General features: G+C 41.0%; 1 protein-coding gene across 2 annotated transcripts in view; it reads right to left on the bottom strand.

The window, feature by feature from the left end:
- Positions 1 to 7,413: 7,413 nt before the first annotated feature.
- The window catches only part of stim2b (stromal interaction molecule 2b), a 43,232-nt gene continuing 30,843 nt past the window's right edge, over positions 7,414 to 19,802 (bottom strand). Inside the window, exons 3-12 of one of the 2 annotated variants that reach the window (XM_051375441.1) lie at positions 18,927 to 19,038; positions 16,911 to 17,022; positions 15,399 to 15,514; positions 15,073 to 15,250; positions 14,800 to 14,977; positions 14,165 to 14,326; positions 13,203 to 13,303; positions 11,456 to 11,694; positions 11,170 to 11,359; positions 7,414 to 10,015 (exon numbers count right to left, since the gene is read on the bottom strand). In XM_051375441.1, the coding sequence (XP_051231401.1) occupies positions 9,376 to 10,015; positions 11,170 to 11,359; positions 11,456 to 11,694; positions 13,203 to 13,303; positions 14,165 to 14,326; positions 14,800 to 14,977; positions 15,073 to 15,250; positions 15,399 to 15,514; positions 16,911 to 17,022; positions 18,927 to 19,038 (2,028 nt within the window). In that variant the 3' untranslated portion in view covers positions 7,414 to 9,375. Of the gene's footprint in view, positions 10,016 to 11,115; positions 11,360 to 11,455; positions 11,695 to 13,202; positions 13,304 to 14,164; positions 14,327 to 14,799; positions 14,978 to 15,072; positions 15,251 to 15,398; positions 15,515 to 16,910; positions 17,023 to 18,926; positions 19,039 to 19,802 lie in introns of both variants that reach the window. The other variant, XM_051375440.1, reaches the window with a different exon arrangement.

Here is a 19,802-nt window from a genome sequence, read left to right on the forward strand (position 1 = left end):
TCAATGTCAATTTCCTTGTTATATACAATTTCTAGAAATGACTGGCAGTATCTCGAAAGAAGACTACGGGTAAGGGTTAGTAGTTATAATGACTATAATAACTCATCATGTTATTACAAGAAACGTGTCTTGTTATATAAGATAAGTAGTACATTGTTAAAGAATGGTATACTACTTATGTTGTTATAGCATGAAACCTTTCACCTCATAAAGTGATACTTTATATTGTAATACAGTTTTAAGCAAAACCTTCTCTTCTTATAACTATATACCATTTATATGGTATAACAAGATCACGTTTAAAGTGAAATGTTTTACATCTGGAAGAGTTGAACTGATCTTTATGACGTGGCAGCTGTGTGCTACGAAAGAGCAACTTACTCTTACAGAACAAACTAAACAAGAACCCCCACACGATGGTAATAAATAAATAAATATATTAACAGAAAAAAAAAGTGTGGCTGTATAGTCCAATGCACACCTTGTACGTTTTTAGAGTCTCATTTAATGAATGCCCATTACAGTGCAATGGAGCAGCAAGATTCAGATTCGTAACACATTGCTGTTATGTACAATGAACCGTCTGGAAGAGTTCAACAGCACCAGCATCTCATAATGATTTCTAACCCAAACATCCTGCGTATAAAAAAAAAAAAAAGGTAGTTTATACACCTACACATCAATATTCTGTAATTGTAGACGGAGAGAGGTGAAAGAAACGATCACTCTTTAGTGTTTCTGTCTTCTAAGCAGTTTATGATCAAACATCATTATGTAAAATACATCTCCAGGCCCCTCATTAGCCAGGGACAAGGTGGTGTACAGCCAATGTCGCTGTAAAGTTGAATGTAATGTACGTGATCTAAAGAAGAAAAAAAAATGGAATCTTGCCCTGTTATTACACTCAATGTAAATACCCAGAGTGTAAGATGTAATGGGAATGAAGGATGAAAGTGCTTGGAGGCAGTTTGACTGAGTGCAACATTTGAAGTCGCTGGCATTTTTTCAAACTCTAAGTGAAGGTGTCCTTGTTAATCGAATAGGTGTCGCAGTCAGTCAGTCAGTCAGTCCGTTGGGTGTCACATCTGTTAGACCTCAGCGCAACTCAGTTCTAACTAACTGTTTGGACTTCATCACGTCTTCTGACACAGTGTTGACGATAACAACAAGGTAATTGCCTCCGAAAAAAGAAGCTGACACCCATTAGACTCCGTTGCTGGAAGATGGTTTTTGATATGTGGTCGAGGCTTACTTTTTTTAACCGTGGCGTCACTCAAAGAGCTCAGCTGTAACTGTCGAGCATAATTTGAGTTGACAGGCAAAAACACTACAATTAGGACTCAGCTTTTTGCGAATCATAAGTAGAAACATGTACAACGGGAGCGGGTGGAGAGCAGAAGGAATCGCTCAGTAGTCGTAAGAAAATAAAATATAAAAGTGGTGCATTTCCAAAACTGTCAAAATGTCAGGGTGCAAAAGAATATTTAAAAAACTTAAAGCAGAGTCATATGAGCTATGTTAAACCACAGACAGTCTGGGTTCTTATGTATAGGCCTACAGGATATAGCAAAAGTGAACAAATACAAAAAATCCATACATACCATACAAAACAAAACAAAAAAAAAAAAAAAAAATCCCCCAACAATGTATGTGTCAAAGAACTGTTTTTAAAATACCCTGAATGGTTTAGAGCCTGCACATTTCTGATCTGCTGCTACATTATAAACCATCCAGACTCTACAGTATGAGGTCATCTGGGACATGCTGTCTGCTGTCCCCAGAGTCAAAGCTAAACCTGGAGAACCTACACTTAGTTTCTCTGCATATGTGGAACAAATTCCCAGTAAACAGGCTTAAGACTTTACTGTTAAACACACGTCTTTATTATTAAATTAACTTCATGCATGTCTTGCACTGCATTTGCACTGTATCTTGTTTTATCAATTTTAGCCTTTCTTCTATTTTATTATATAGATATATATAATATATCATATTTATGTTTGTTATGTTTATCTTGGTTAAATGCTTTTTATATCTCATGTGAAGCACTTTACATTGCCTTGTTGAAAGGCTGAAATAAACTGGCCTTGCCTCACTGCAGCGTAGCTCAGCAGTCTATCATAGAGCTGACACTTTTCTGCCGTACAGACAGACTAAAGCATTAAAACTCACACACACAAAAAGGAATGAGAAAGGTGTAACATTATGTTCTTAGAAAATGAAAAGGTCCTTGCAAAAACAATAACGTTTAATCATTATATCAAGAAACTGAGCCCTTTTTTGTCGTGGTGGCAGCAATACAGGAAGGAATGTGTAATTTTTTATCCAGCAGCAGTGATATGTTGGGTTTTATATTCCACCCTGATATTAAAATATTTCATCTTATCGCAGGCACACTTGGGGATTCACCACTCTCAATTAATTAAACACTGGAATTACCCAGTGGCCACCCAGTAGAACGCTTGGTTATATTTTTCCGTCATGTATAGCTCAACAGGCAGAGCGCAGGGGTCAGGAATTTAATTGGCATTAAATATGAACACACTGTGGATAAAATTGTCCCACCTTTGTCATTACAAGGGCCTCAGGAACTTGTACACTGCATAAATCAGACAAGTTTAGATTTTAAACTCAGGTGCATGTGGTAAATTAGGACTAACAGCGGAGAAAAGCATCATTTGAAGTCACGCTGCCGAAAGGCTCTGCTGATGTGATTGCTGTGATCACCTATGCAAATCTGATTAAGCCCTGTTTAATCACACCCAATCAATCAGAGGCGCTATCATTCAAGTCAAAAGACATTTTAGACGACTCCGGTCCTGACAAACATTTTTATGATTTGTTCATTTATATTAATGAGGCCTTTGATCTATTTCAGCCGCTTTAGGCCAGACAAATGAAACTCATAATAGCTTAATAAAGTGTGTGCCGCGCTTAAGGGTAGTGATATTATTTTTAGAAGTTTTAATCAAGCCTACCGTTGCTAAAAATTAAGGAGGAAATTCAAGCTGAATAGTTCCCAATGTGCTGGTTATTGAATGGTGCGTGCTGCCCTGATGAAGTATCTCATTTGATCACTTTTGAAGCATGTTGTATCTTTTTGTATTATTAGTCTGAAATACTCTGTCTTTTGGATTTGTCTTGGTATTTTTCTTACCCAGTGATTTTTTTATTTTATTTCATTTTTTCAGCCTTAATCTCCCAAGCACGAGTAGTAACGCATTATTTATTCATAATCCTATCCCATAGAAGCATGATTCTGGTGATTTGTAGGTCAATAGAGGTCTAGACAGTTAAAAACGGGCTTCATTTTCTGGGGGGGTTTTTTGTACCAGCTATTTCAACAGGATTAAAATTTCTATATTTCCACATATTGTTGGGACCTGCTACTAACTGACATTCAGTAATCTACTGTCAATGCTGTTACGTAAGAAAGATGTATAAAATACTTTTACTTTTCAACCAATTTTAGCTAAGCTTTAATCGTGATGTGCTATGACATGCACATCACCAGATCTGTACTTACTTGGATGCTCTTAATGTATGGGATTTGTTTGACACCTTGTTGATCACCTTATAAAGTTGATGTATCCAACATGTTAGCAAACAGTTGCCTATTTACACATCCAGCAAACATGCAGAAGCATATTTTATTTGGAGTCATGTTTTTGGTGGAGACCAACTCCTGAAGGAAATATCTGGCTCTTAAGCTGCCAAATGCTCCACCAGTTATCTGTTGCTTGGTGCCGGACGGGCAGCGTACACTGGGTTTATTAGTACATTTTTGCTGCTGGCCAAAAACAACGGTAATGAGAGCCTTGAGAGTGAACAAAAACAGTAAAGATGTGAGCGGTAAAATCGAGACAGTGAGCTGAAAGATGCTAAAAGAGTGATAAGTAGTCACTACGAACGCTGCATATTAGTCATATTTTACATTGCATATATAAAAATATTTGGTGGTGCATCTTTAAATTGGTCTATGTTCTGTGTACAACGCATGACAAAGAATGGTCAAAGCTCTTCAATCAAGCCTTAAAGATGCGCTCTGATGCGTCTCATTGTTCCAACCCTAACTCTCTCTCGGGTAAAGCCTCCACTCTGTAAGCCTCTATTTTGGCTCAGATCTTGCATACGCAGGAACACCACAGTCCCGACTGAAAATGGCTTCATTATACTGTACCACAAACTGGCTGCAAGTCTCTCTGGCAGAGTTTTGGAGCAGAAACACTCATTTGCACCGAGCACGCCTGGTGCCAAAGCTGACTTTGTCTGTCCCAGTCTGGGTAAACATAGCAGCTATAAACATGGACTAGCCCGGGCTGTTTGGGAACCCAACTCTCTGCTGCAGTTTATTCTAGTGGTCGTGAATGTGCACATCTGCACTGGCATTCCAGCACTCACAGCCTTTGTTGTCCTCTTTCTAAATTCAGTTATTATTTCTACATTTTCTTCATTCTTTAGGTATAATTTGGCTTCTAAAATAGTCTTTCCCTCTTTCTTTAGTGCTGCCCTTTTATACCTCATTCCTGTACCGCTTCCCTTTTAAAAACAGTCCACCTTTTCTTTTTCTTTTTTGCACATGAAAAAGGTAGACGGCAAGCCCCAGTAGGTCACAGTGCATTAACCACACTAATAAACCCATTACATTGCAATGGAATGGGATCCAAACGAGAGAGGGAGAGGGTGTTGAGTGATGGGGATAAAGAAAGGAGAGAGGCTGAGTTTGGCAGAGAGAAGTGGTAGACTGAGGAGGGTGAGATGAAGCACATTGGCAGGTTGGGTAAAAGCCTCACTGATGCACACTCACTTTACGTATGTGTGCCTTTAAGCCCCTCTGTCTATTCATTACCTCTTCTACCAGCATTCATTAAGGGGAGGATCTGCCATCTTCTGCCAGATCGCGGCATCACTTTCTGCTCCTACACGGCTCCTCTCTCTGAGCATTAGCGTCATTGTGGGGCCAATTACAACACTGCGGTGCGGTTCGGGGCCATAAATATCCACAACGTGTCCCCAACCTGCAATGCTCCTGTGAGGAAAGAGAGGAAGCAGAGAGGAGGGAAGTGCAGGATGAGAATATGGGACAAAGGAGCCGCTGAATGCAGTTTTTAAATGTACTGCTCCAGAATCAGATCCTAGTGAACGTGTTTGTTACAGCTGTGGTTGTCACAGAAATTCATAATCCAGTAACAGTTCCGTAACACTAGTGAAAGAATGGGTATGGAAATCATATGCACCACTTTAAATGAGGAGTTTATTGGTGATGGGGCATTTAGAGTGAATCATTCATATATTGTCCAAAATGCAGATTTGCAGATACAGTGTCAAGGACCTAATGACAAAACTATGGTCTGTTAACCTTTTATCTGCATGAATATCCTATTATCTATTTAATCCATATGGCCAAAAGTATGTGGAAACATTACACCAGTGAGTGATTATGGAACATCTCATTGCAGAAATTTTGCAATTCAAATATGCAATATGTATGGCGCACCATTTGAGGTAATTTGCAGTGAAAGCTTTTAAAATAGCAAGTATCTAATGCACTCCACTACATGGCCAAAAGTATGTGGACACCCAAATACTACACTCATATGTGATTGTTGACATCTTAATAATGACATGGGTTTTGGTGTGAAGCTTCCACCAATTTTGGCCATATAGCTCAATACCTCCCTTTACTGCACTGAAGGGCTGTCTACATTCTTTTGGCCATACAGTGCGATAAAGGGTGGTGTGGGATTATTAAACATCTCGTTCCAAAACCATGGCCGTTAATCTGCTGCTGTGACAGCCTCAATTGTTCAGGGACGGCTTTCCACAAGACCTTGTGAACTGGCGCCACAGGAGCATTACGGAGGTCAGGCGCTAATGTTAGGTGTTGTTGTTGTTCATCCTAAAGGTGTTTGGATTGGAGGTTGAGGTCAGAACGATCAGTTAAGTGAGTCTTCAACGCCATACACAGAAAAGCACTGGCTTTGTGCATCCAGAAGCCCTTATGTTGACAGGAGTGTCTACTTATATTTTGCCTTAGAGCACTGTATCATATAGTCAATGGCCAGAAGTATATGGACACTGATGTGTGTATGTCATAGCATGCTGGATTGACTGGGTTGGATGTCTGTGATTTGGATATAATGTATTATTTAAGCTTCTATGTGGGGAAACAAGACAATTCTATGTCCAAGAAAGCTCTGAATATACATACTCCACCAAAAATGCTGCACTTGATTCTGTAGGTTTCACTGTCAGGGAGTGGCTGATATGGCTGGTTTCCTCTGATGCTCTGCTGACACCATGTGGCCGTCACAGTAACTGCACCTCTGAGGACCGGGGCCAATAAGGTGAGCCAGTGTGAAAGGCTGGGATTTGTTGCTGTGTATAGCGGTGCCCAAACAACACATTCATCACTGGCAGACGCTCCCGCTCCTCTCCTAGTGTGCCGAATTGATGAACTATCAACACAAGTTTCATCACGTTCACTTTATATTGATAAAGCAATCATGCATGCTTTTCTTCTGTGTATCACGGTTTCCAAGACAAATGGGGTGTCAGAATGATACTTTTCCCCACACTTCTGCGCTCTGCTGTGAGGAGGATGCGGGCTCCAAACTGTGGGTCACGACTGTTGTTTAGAGCTCAGCTTCCGAGCAGATGGATCCTCATACTGCATATGAAGAAACATTATTTTTTCAAAATATGTAAAAATGTATATTCTAGATAGTACTAGATCAACAGGAAATTTACCAGCAACAATTCTGACAAAGTGAAACATTTTAGCAATTTATCAAGTAAAAATTCAAATAAAATTGTAATTAAATGTTAGAATTTGATGCTGTTTTCTGTTTTATATCATTGTTTTATTATAATATTTGGGTTTGGGACGGTTTGCTGCATAATACAAGCAATGTGAAGACATTTCTTCAATATTTTCTTACATATTTAAAATGTATAGATTCATTGATAATGGAAATAATAGTAACCTGCTGCCTTAAATAGGTCCTGATTTTTATTTATTTTTTAAAAAGGTGAATTCCAGGGATTTACTTGCAAGAAATTGATTTTTAAAATTGTAGCAACAGAGGCAAAGATATCCTGACTTTTATTCATAAACTAAGTATACTACATTTCTCACAATGCACCTTGTCGTATGTTGTATGCATTACAGTTGGTAACGAAGGCTTTTGGTTTTAAATTTGCCATTTCATGACATAATACAACTGTTTTTATAGGCTGAAAACTACTCTTTAAGACAATGAACTTTAAGTGTAAAATCAGCAGGATGCCCCTTTAAATTTGAAGAAAAGCAGTTAGAAATAAAATAATTAACTTATTTTTCCAAGTACATAGAAAACAGTCAATCATTGAATCAAAAGAATAAAACACTACAGCAATCATGACTCTGAAACATACAATGCCTCCATTTTTTTTTATTAATTCTTCTACAGTATACAAATATTCACACACAAAATGTTCTCAAAAAACTCCTAATGTCTCGTAAACATTCATTTTCTCCTCGTCTTGCAGTTCTGTCTTCTATTTCCTTCATTGTGTGCTGTACTGCCACAACCTTCCAAATATATATATTTTTTTATTAATTTAAAAACAGGCCACTGGTTCCTCTTGTCGCCCTGTCATCCAGACACACCTCGTGAACGGCATCGCCCCCCCTGACATTTCGTGGCGTCGCCTCCGTCACGCTTGTCACATGACCCGTCGTGTTTCAATTGCAGCAGTGACAGCCAGGTCCAGGATGAAGGGAAGAAGGCAGAAATCACAGTGTGAAGCAGGAGCTCTTGACATCAGTGCGCTCGGTGCGGGCCCAGAGGTGAGGAACAGGACCGTATTGCATGGGTCGGCTTCGAGCTTAGTGTGTGGGGGTTGGGGGAGGGGGCAGGAGGGGGGGCAGGTCTTGGTGTATCGATCAGATCTGGATCAAATAGTTCCTTTTTTTTTTTTTTTTTTTTTTTAAACAGATAATCCTTAGTGTTTGTCTCTAAGAAAAAGCCCGGAAACACAGATGGTACAGGCCACATCATGACAGTACAGTAGAGATGGGGTAGTCAGCAGTGGATTACAGATACTACTCTCTTTTGTTTTTTGTTTTTTTAATGACATTCCTGCAACTGTCTTACACGTCCTGGCACTCTTGCTTCCTTAAATGGGCATGAATATGGCACTCCAACCACGAAAAGAATTATTTGCACAGACAATTTGACCGAAATCCGGTAGTGACACCAGGGCTAGAGGGTATTTAAGACAAATAATGGAAATGGTATGTCTGGTGTGGCTACAGGAGACAGTTAATCAAGTAATAAGGGACAGCTAGATTACAGGGGAAATGATGGTGCGGTTAAAATCTGCATATTCAATAAACCTTCTTCAGTAAAGATCAGTTCATAGGAACCCTCACCAATATAAATCTATTTAAAAACATCTATAAGAACATAATAATGTGAAAACAAAGTATATATATATTTATATATATTGAGACATCCATAAGTAGTGGCACTGAAGACGCGTCAGATAATTTTGGCTCTGGCATTATGTGCTGCATCTCCACTGCCGCTGCCCATGTATTCCTCTCATCTCTATAACTTTATTCAATATGTACTCCGCAAGCAGCGGCTCTTTCCCAAAATACCAGGAAAGCAGTAGTGCAACAAACTTTTAGCAGGTTTTTTTTTTCATATTTTTTTTTTTCAAAAAGGAAATTAATCAAGTACACGAGTTTAGGACTCAAAGACTTCACAGGATGCAATCCATAATTTGAAGGGGGCAGGTGGAGGGGGGGTAGTTCGGGTTAAAAAGAAACTGACTGAGAGAATTCTGTGATATTCGTGTGCTGCTGTCACCACTCAAAGTGTGATTCAAACAGTTTCAGTAATGACAGCAAACATCCTTCTGGACATCCACAGTGAAACGCTGCACATTGTGTGCTTCAGAATACATTTATGGACTGCACCTTTAGACCCTTTACCCATAGTGGCTTTTTGGTTCGAACCAAAACAAATAGAAGACAGTGAACAGGCCATGTGTTTTCGGTTGTCTGGATGACAACTATCATGACCTTTGACCTTTCATTGACTTTTCTTTGACCGTCGCAGGTTTCCCTGTGAGGCTATGAGTGAACTAAATAAAAAGGCATTATTGAAAAATAAGGCTACCAGTCTGGGGCGTTTAAAGGCACCTGGACTGAGCTACATTCCATCTTTGACGACAAAAAGAAGAAAATAAGAGAGAAAATGAAATGTTTTAGCTTACAGTGATGTCCATTTATTTTAGTATTAGGGCTAAAACAACTCTTTATATTTGATTTCTCTCTCTCTCTCTCTCTCTCTCTCTGTCTCACACTATCTCACTCTGCAAGTTTTATTTTTTCTTCTTAAATAAGCTTTTGATTTTAGAGGAGGAGCGCTTGACTTTCTCTCCATTGTCGCTGGAGTCCTGGGAGGAGGTGCTCTGGAGCTTGTATTCTCTTCCCACGCTCCGGCCCTCCGAGTCCAGGGAAGTAAGAGACGGGTGGCGCCCCACGTTGGGCAGCATGCTCGCGGGCAGCTGGCCGAAGCTGTAGGACTTCTCCAGGATGCCGTTGTACATGCCCTTGCCAGTCGGAGAGGTGGCGCTCCCCTGTGAGAAGGTTAAGCTTTGGGACTCGGGTATGATGCGGGTGAGGTCGGGCGAGCCTCTGTGTGCAAACGGATGGTGCTCCAAGGCCGGGGAAGGCGAGGTGGAGGGCGGGCCGGAGGGGGTGGTGGCCGGAGTGGGAGGCAGAGGGGGAGGTGTGGAGTCCCTGAGACTGCTGCTGCTGCTGCTGCTGGCGGTGTGGGTGGTGGAGGTGGCGGCGGTGGACGCGGGAAGCTCCGGGTTCTGGCTCAACAGCAGCAGCTCCTCGCGGGAGATCTTGCGGTACGGGGTGTCGGAGCCCGGCGTGCAGGGGTTGTGCAGCTGCTTGCGGCCCATGGAGGAGTTGAGAGAGTCTGTGTCGGAGCTGCCCTCTTGAACCGGTTCCCTGAGAGAGGAGAGGAGACGCACCGTGGTTAAAACTCATAAAAATAAACTAATTAGAGTGAGTTTCGGAAATGTAGCTAATTTGTTTAGCTACAAAAAGTCTGTCATGTTATGTATTTTGGGCACAATTCTTCATAAAACCTAATTAATGGGAACCTTTTCATAAATGTTTGTTTGGGTATACACTGTTCTGATGGGGATATGTTTTACCTGAGGAGGCACAGTGAATTTAATTATGACCTTTTACTTTAATTTTTAATCTCACCGTGTACTCGTGACCAGATATTTGAGGTCCCAATACTAATCCCATAAGAATAAATACACTACATATTACTAACATTATATCTTTAAGGGAATTTGAACTGCTTCTGCACAATATAAACTGAGGGAGGAGCTGCAATTTTGAAGCCCTTTCATGGAGTCCCTGTGTCTGAATCTACTTTTAACCTGTTTATTACTTTAATCTACACGGGGCAGATTCCTATGTTAAGTTTAAAGCGGTAAAAGTAGGCACATAATAAAAGTGGCATGTAAGGTATAGTCTGTTTGCCCTGTACTTGATAAGGAGTTGGAGATGATACATCATCCATAATGCCCAGGGGGCAGTAGGTAGTGAGTGGGGGTGGTGTGTCAATAAAGGCCCAAAAGCAAAATAAATATAAAGTAAATCTGGTAAATGTAAATGTGTGATTTATTTTTGTCAGCAAGTACCCAGATTCTGTGAGATTTTTCTGTCTTGGGCAGAAACTGTTTAGTGTTCACTATGTAATATTAATGACTATGCCCTATGTTTTTAAAGGGATTCTCCTCTCAGGTGCTTAAAAGATATGTTAGTTACCGGCCACTATTTGTCACATTGACCACTGTTTTGAGTTTTATTAGGGGTTTAGTCTTTACTGACACATTAGTAAAGCAAATTGGGAACAAAGTGCAGAAATTAAAGTGGAGCTGAGATCATTTTTATCTATCTAATTAATCATGTTAGACATGAACTAATTATGGTGTATCATGTAGAGGTTAATGCATGCATCCTCCACATACTAGATTCCGCCGTTTAACCCCCAAGCTTGAAGCGTCAGTGTGAATGTCTGAATATAACACCTGTGAGTCCAAACTGTAAAACCATTCCGCGGCGTTCCGGCCACCGCTACATACCCCCTCCTATCCGAGCTGAACATGATATGTTCGTCGTCTGCCTCGGGGCGATAGGAGAGGGAAGAGCTGGCCATGGACAGCAGGTCGGGGTCTGGGGACATCAGCGAGGACTGTGGCGAGCTCAGCAGGCTCCGGCGGGACCGACACAGGCTGCTGCTGCGAGTCAGGGATGGCCGGATCAACGTGGTCGCTGTGGGGGGAAAAAAAATCGACATCACAGTTTAGTTCACTACATATTTATTTAATTTATGTCACTTGGAAAGCGTCGTAATCCTCCACCACTCACTTGTGAACTGCGGAATGATGGGAGGCGTGTCCTCGTCTAGGTCGTCCACTCCCCCTGCGATGGGGTAGGGAGGCACAGAGACTCGCGGCATGACCACCCAGCTGTGGTCTGAGTAGAGGCTGGCCGTCAGGCTCGGCAGCCCCGCGTTGTTGACTACAGGGAAGTTGCAAAGCTTCTCGATCTGCTGCCAGCGGTGCAGCCGCTCCCTCAGGCACGCCGTTACCTCTGACAGGGCTTTCCTTAACAGAAAAAAAACAAACAAACAGAGGAATGAGGAGGTGGCAGACGTCGGGGTGATCCTGTTTCTGATACGGATTCAAATTCTCTGTTTTGATTCGTCAGGATTTAGACAGTTTTGGCATACAAGCTGGTTATATTATGATAATGGACTCGTGCAGAAGATTTTTACTTTGTTCTCTCTTTTATGTGATTCCCCCTGCCCCCCCTTTTTGGCTTTAAACACAAAGGGAGTCTTTATCTCAGTGGCAGCACCTGGATTATACTGTACATGTTTGGAATATATTAAATATATCTGGAATAAAACACAACCAAAGAAATGTAATAGTATTATGTGGTCATATCTGTGCAAGAACTTGTGACATTGTGCAGTCAGATATTGTCACTGCGTAGGTTTTTTCCAATGCGGTGAGATTTCTGAAGTATTTAATTAGTGAACAAACAAAACAAAAGTCGTTGTTGATGTAAAAGCCAATAGTACGCACATTACTGTTCAGAAGTTTGCAATTTCCTGCCACAAAAGCTTGATTCGGCACTCGGCTGAGAGGACTACACTATACTTTTGAATGTTCTTTCATGATTTTAGGTTTTTAGAAAGTTCTCTTTACATATTTATGTTATTTTATATGAAGGGTTTGCACAAATGTTTTGTACATGGAGAACAAAAAGCAGTACGATGGCTGAGAAACAGCCACACAAGATAAATAGGAAATCACCGGTTGGTCTAGGGATACCACTATTGGAACTGGATCACAGAATATCAGCTGAACACACTATGGACTCACAGTTTAACCCTATTTAGTATAATTACTGAGTGGACTCCAGAGGGCCCAAAGACAAAAACTAAATATTTGGAGCCCAGTTGCACCGTTGTGGTTCAGTAATGATCTAGGGTCACTTATTGGACTGGAAAACTAATTTAAAATTGAAGGGTATTTAGGGGAAAAATGGTTACATTTAAACAGTATTCTCCCTGTGCAACACTGTGGGGACATCCGCTAATTGGAAGCTTTAATCATCGAATTATTCTTCTTTTGGGGACAAAAAGTAAACGGTACTTCTAGTGTCTGAATTATACTGTTTTTAAGCTAAGTTAAAGCGGCCATTATCGAATAAAAGAAGAAAAACTTCAGTATAACAGTAGTGTGTGTGTGTGTGTGTGTGTGTGTGTGTGTGTGTGTGTGTGTGTGTATAAACGTATCTGGGCTAAGTAATACACACTGCAAGCAACAATACAGCTGCTGCACTAACACTGACTGAAGATTCCCATACCGCCATATCAATAACATGCCATCACAGCATGATCTGCTATTCAATATGACAACCTTTCTTGTACCATTGGACATCAATGAGCACTGTGATTGGTTGACATTATTGCAAATCATTAGGTATGGCTAATAACATACACAGATCAAGGACAATGAATTGATCACATGTTTCTCTGGCTGACGGCTGTAATATATGTGTGTGTGAGAGTGTGTTTGTATTGAGTGAGTTTTTCTTTTCTTACTTTGCTTCCAGTATCTTGTGGTCCACCTCATCCAGCGATGAACTGTGGGCTACATGAAGCGTTCCAAACACGGAGCCTCTTTTCTTTTTTATTTTCTCTGCCTGAGATTAAAAAAACACACAAAACATTTTTAAGAAAGAAATTTAATCGAGTTCAGCAATTGAGATTTCTGCCGGATGGAAGTAAGAAAAACTAAAATGGGCAATGTAATTAAAACATAATTTAACTACATCTTTAAGACACAATTCTCTGTTTTATGTGTTAATCAGAAGACTGCCACTTCCTTCCGTCAATCTTCCATAACCTCACTCTTCTGTTCTGACCAGCAAAAATATGACAGAAGTGATATTTTTATCCTTATATACTAGTACCTCTACTATAGGCCAGCCAGGCTGCGTTACACTGCTCTTAAACAATCCCAGCTGTCAGCGAGAGTGCAGACTGATGTTCCCTCTGCAGCCCGGCACTAGTAGCTTGGTAGCAGCAATAAACATGATTTACTACTCTTTTAACGTGCAGAGACAAAAAGAGATGAGCAAGGCGCAGCTCTGTGTACTTTAGTGTGTGACTGGAAATATGAAAAAAGAAGTAGGTAGGGTCTGATTTCTCCTGCTTTTGATTTGCTTGGCTCCTGACAGTCAACACCCAGGACATAAAAGTCTCTTGCAGTGGCTGTGGATATATAAGCATTTTCATTATTTTTACACAAATAAATTGTAATTCAAATAGCACCTGAAATCAAGTGCATTCGGTGGTTTATGAGCAAGATAGATTCATGCAATGCAAATACAGTGAAACCTCTGCCAGACCTAATCTCTTTTCACTTCCATTACATGCGAGCACGCTGAACATTAAATAAACCCACTCAGCACCTTTTTCGTGATTTATAAAACACTGCTGACCGACCCCCGCTTGCTCATTCTCTGTATTGTAAGCCACTTAAGGAGATAAACGTTAGTCACCTCATCTTTGGCGACGCACAGCTGAAACTCAGCGCTCTGTTTCTTGATGTTGTAGTACTGAACCTCCACCTCGTGTGTGAGCTGGAGCCACTTCTGAAGGGCTTCGGGCACCGACCGCTCCGACTGCATCTCCTTCTCCGCTCGCTTCAGAGCCTTTCGCACCTACGCAGGAGCAATGTGATACATCAGGGTCCAGCTTAAATTCACTTTCAAATATTTAAACCCCCCCCCCGTGAGATCATTGATCAAACACTGGAAAGTGAGGGCAAACACTTGTTGAATTTCAAATGAAACTCCATTTACTGTTTAAATTCTGAATTTGCTGTGTAAAAATGAGTCCAACCCCGGCTCGTCTGCGAGCAGAGAACTCATTACCAAGAGGAACTTTTGACATATTGGTGCTGTATTTTTTATGTGAAGGGAAATGAGGAAATCTTGTGGCTTTGGAAGAAATGAAAATTTAAGATGAAAAATGTGAAATTAATCCTCTCGTTTTAAGGTGTTTTTCAGGTGTTTTAGCAGCAGTAATGATTTATATACAATGATTATACACCTCCTGGGTAGAGTAGAAGACTGTTCATTTTAACATTTGATGATAAATAATGATAAATCAGTTTGCAAGTGGGAAGCCCTACCTGTACTAGCTCCTCCTCAGCGTATTTGAGCCGGCTGAGTTCGCACTCGGCGCCCTCTCGCAGTTCTCGAAGCCGGTGAGCCTCCGTTTTGGCCCCGGTGATCTCATCCCTCATCTTTTGCTCGAGGTTCTGCTTCTCCACGGCTACCGTCCGGTTCTCCTCCTGAGCCTTTTCCAGCCTGGGAGATGAGGAGGGAAACGGACAAGATGACCAGTGTGGAATATGATGTCTCTGTCACATTTTAAGTCTATCTGATACATTTCCTTCTCTTACCGGCTCTGCAGGTCTAAGAGGCTTTGCTCGGCATGCTGCAGGCTATCCAGATCCTTCATCATCTGAGAGATGTGCACCTTGCTGGACTTGTTCTGCACGTATGCAAACCAGCAGCCCCCAACACCAATCACTATGGAAACCATCAGGACAAAGTCTTTCAACCAGTTATGCTGTGGACCTGCAGAGAGAAGGAGGACAAGGAGAAGATGGGTGGCTTTAGCAAATACTGTGTTACTCTGTTTTCTGGTTGCAAAAATGTAGTTGTTACATAATGTTGCATAAAAAACATCCAAGTTGGGACCAAACTAAATATGCTGCATACTTACGGAGAGGAGGGCCAAACAGCACTGCATCTAGTGCCTTTAGGTTTAGTTTTTGTTTATGCCGCTGGTCTAATATCTTCAGCTGCATCGACATAAACGACGGTTCATTTGCCGCTATTCTGAAATGTGAAGAAGAACAAAAAAATCAGCATTGAATCTTGTCTGTCTTTTCTAGTCAGAACTATTTCAGCTTCCAGTGTGCGTTAAAATGACTCTCTTTCTGTGGACATTTAAGTATCTGTCTGTGTGAGTCTGTTCTCCACAGAAACGTTTTAGTGTTGGGAGTCAGAGCTTGTTGTTAACCCTATGTAATGATACACAATAAGGATGATATGAAGTGTTACAGAATGTGAACTTTAAGTTGGCTGCAGTATTCTTTACTGCTGTCACTGAAGTGTTTTCACTGGCTGGACTCTTAAGACGTTGTTTTAACATTTCTCTCCATTTCTTTCAATGTTTTGACTTGTATAGGTCATTTAGTAAATAACAATCAATGCAGTTTGGCCGTTTAGTGCCTAAAAGGGCTGCAAATCTATAGTAAATACCCCCTGGTGCCCCATACTGCTCCGGGGGTGTCATTAAATTCTGGAGAATCAGGATGGATGGACTGAATCCAGACTGCCTTTGGCCTTTGTTTATAATATAAGTCACATATCAGTCAAATCCTCCTGAGAAGTACAGGCATGATTGTGTGCCTGTAAGAAGGATACACAAACTCTTCACTATTCTCATGTGCTCAGTTCGACCTGTATGACACCAGCATCTCCTCTTTTTTTTTTTTTCTTCCCACAACCAGCGGTCACATACCACCACCATCTTAAAGGGCTCAGACAACATGGCAGCCTGTGGAAACTGTACCCCCTCAGTGTGACATCACTTCATGAGTCAGCGCCCATCGGCCTCGTGGCGTAACGTGAAACCCCTCAATAACCCACTCACCCACCCCTCTGTCTACTCATGCCGTACATGCAGTTTGCAGCGGGTCACATTCCACAAGTGTCCCACCAGCGTCTGAGTTTCTCCTGTAATGTCGGGCACTCAGATGACTTTATTAACTATTTCATCCTCTTTTGAAAGATTAAACATCAAGGATTCAATTAAAAAAGCATTTACATATTGTTCTGATGGTTGCGTTTAATGGTTTAATGGTTGCATGTGATGAGTCTGCCTTTGAAAAACACCCTTTACAATACAGCCATAGGAGAAGACACTGAGGTGAAGAATCTACCTGTTTGAGTGTTCTTCCCCATGTGTTGCCTTTTATGACCAGCAGTGGGCAGCATTAAACAGAGTAATGAAATCTAAAGGTGCCTTCGGGTATTGTAACAAAGACCATAATAGTGTTCCTGTTCATAAACACACTTCACTGCTCACCAGCAGCAAAGTAAAACATCTTAATTAGAGGCACACACACACACACACACACACAAACTGTGTTGATATGTGTCGTGGCAGTGCTCCTGTGAGCGATGAAGTACAGTGAGTGAGTCGATGCTTGAGGTGAGCCGTACTAACCGAGGTAAGGTGTTCCCTGTGACCCGGAAGTCCCTGAAGTTCTTCTCGTACTGCGGCAGCTCCACCGACTCCTTCAGCCACTGCACCGCGTTGTCCACAGTCCAGTTGTGGACTTGATGAGGAGAGAGGAAAAGGAGGAGATGAAGGTTTTTGCAGCAGTGCTGAAGTGTAAATTTACCGATGTAGCTGGTTGAGGTGGAGCTGGTTTATATGTACTGTTGGGTAGTTTTATTCAACGGTTTCCAAACTAACCCTTACATTATAAATCTGACGGGTTCGTGTGATGATTAATTGGCAGGAAAGAAGAAGAAAATGGTGCTGCTACGCAAATGTATGCTTTTTTTTAATTTCCCTCTAACCTTTCCATTTATGAGGAAATGAGGAGTTTTATCTCCTTGAGCTTTGAACTGTTTTTTTTAAATGAAACCATCCGAGGTGTTTGAAGTGATGGAAGCTCTAACAACATATAGACCACTGGTTTTATCTATTTTTTATGGAAATTCTTAATCTGATAAATAAGTAAATATATTAAATTGAGTTAAAAGTACATTTCCCTCTGAGATGGTGGACTAAAAATAAATAGTTGCATACAATGGAAACACTCTAATACCTCAAAATTGTATTTAAGTTTAAATTTTGTACAGCCAGCGTTATTCTAAATCCAGCAGAGCCATTAAAGATGATAGAAACCTAAATACAATATGATTAATATAATAAAATGCATAATGTATATTACTTACTATGACAAACATCTGAAGACAGAAAAGCATCAAATGTCTGTATAACACTGTGGTTAAAAAAATGTCTCAATCAAACAACTAAACTAAAATGTTTACTGTATATTCTGCAGAGGCTGTATTTATTTCAAATGTTAAGGAACACAAGTGCTAGTTCAAAGGCATGTTCCGCAACCACTTACTGTAGCCCCACACATATTTTCAGAGTTATAAACAAACACTGTCACGAAGAGGCTGAGAATGACAGATTGGGAGGTGCGTGTTTGAAGATAAAACACAGATGTGTTAGAAAAGGAAGAGGACTTTGGGTCAAATTCTGTCCCCCCCATCTGAAATTCAAATAAGAGACTCGGAGAGGGAGAGAGGAGTGGAGGAAACAACCTTCTGAAGCTGTATTCTTCACAGTAATATGACTGAATCAAACTTCACGGTGTCGCTTGGGGGCAAGGTTTGTGTGATCAAAATGCCAATGAACAGCACTCTCCCCTTGAGCTGTATAATAATTGAAATAATAGCAGTGAATGGTGATTGAAATTACTCAGATGGCTTCCTTGGAAAAAAAAAAAAAAAAAAAGAATTCCTTTAAACATTAATGAGAGTCTGTTTACTTATACTTTTACATCATTATACATTCTGCAGAGCAAATAATAGATCACACTTCATTCCGGGTAAATACGCCCTTGAGTGTTCATCATCGCTCGCTCCCTCACTCAGCGCCTGAAGCGTCGACCCCGCAGAAGTCCACTTGAGTATCTGGAGAATTAGAAAGTCACCTAAAAAGGTACTTGATGAGTGCTTGTTCACATTAGTTTGTCAAGAGGATGTTGCACTTGCTGATTACTCATTAGAAACCACACCTCTGTCGTGTGATTCAGTGTGTTTATATAGTACATAATAGTTTGTGGCTTGCTACATAGGCAGCCTGAGGAATCTTTTTTATATGTTTTCTTCTTTATTTTTTCGCCATCTACGAAGGCGCGATTTCCAGTTGCACAGCATGAAGGTCCGTTAAAATGAAACTCAACAGAGATAGCTTTGTTGGATTTTTCCCTGTACAACCACCAAAATGGCAGCTCTACAAAGAGGGGGATTCATATTTAGGGATTGTCACCAAAAACCTGGCTTCACTACAGATGTTTTCAAATGTGGACTTTTGCCGTCTTTAGTATTTTACGCCTCCTCCTCCTCCCCTCTTCCTCCTCGATTAGAGCTTAATACAATAAATGTAGAGGTGTCTGCGTTAGTGACCTTGGGGTGGAGACAGTTGGCCTGCGTTTACCTTCGGAGGTCTTCCAGCCCTTCCACAGCTCCTCCACAGTGATGTGCTGGTCTTCGCGGTGCAGGTTGCTGTGTTTGTTGGTTTGCTGCTGCTTCATGTCTTCTATTATAAACTAGAAAGGAAAGAGAGAGGCAGAATTTAGTTTTTCCAGAGGCATCACAAAACATACAGTTTTGTTTGTTTCTAACATTTTAAAATTAGTGTTTTTTTTTTTGTTTTTACTATGAACTCAGGGGGGAGATACAGATGGCTGTTCTTTGTCTGTGAATTTCCATGTGTGGTTTTAACAGAGAGCTGTAGAGAGCTGGCTTCGCCTAAAAGTCTGGCTTTGGATCACACACACACACACACACACACACACACACACTTTCTTTTCGCTCTACTTTCTTCCTTTTAGGGACTTTGAAAAGAGAAAGAGACCCACCACTTCCACCTGTGTGTGCGTGTGTGCTTTCAGTTTCCGGCTGTCCTCCTTTGGTAGCTCAGAAGTAAATGCTCCCGCAGAGAAAGCCTCAGCGAACAAAACCCACCAAAGAATTGCCAGAACACCAGCAGCATTAACAACAAGGAGAAGGGACCGTGGCTGACAACCAAACGCCTCAAAGCATTCATCTTGTAGCACTATGTGTGTGTGTGGCCTTGGCATAGAATATAAACGTTATACCTCCTCGCTAATTTACACAACCTACCTGCTTTAGATAATAACTATTAGCCTTTGATATTACTACAGTAAGGTATGCTGTTCTACAAGCATACACTGTAACTGTGATGAGTGATTGCTCTCCTAGTGCTACTTTATGTCAGTAAATATGATCTGACTGATTAAAAAAATAAAAGAATAAGTAACATGAGTATTTTTATGTAGTTTTATGCTCC

The sequence above is a fragment of the Dicentrarchus labrax genome, unplaced genomic scaffold (genome assembly GCF_905237075.1).
Source record: "Dicentrarchus labrax unplaced genomic scaffold, dlabrax2021, whole genome shotgun sequence".
Classification (NCBI taxonomy): domain Eukaryota; kingdom Metazoa; phylum Chordata; class Actinopteri; family Moronidae; genus Dicentrarchus; species Dicentrarchus labrax.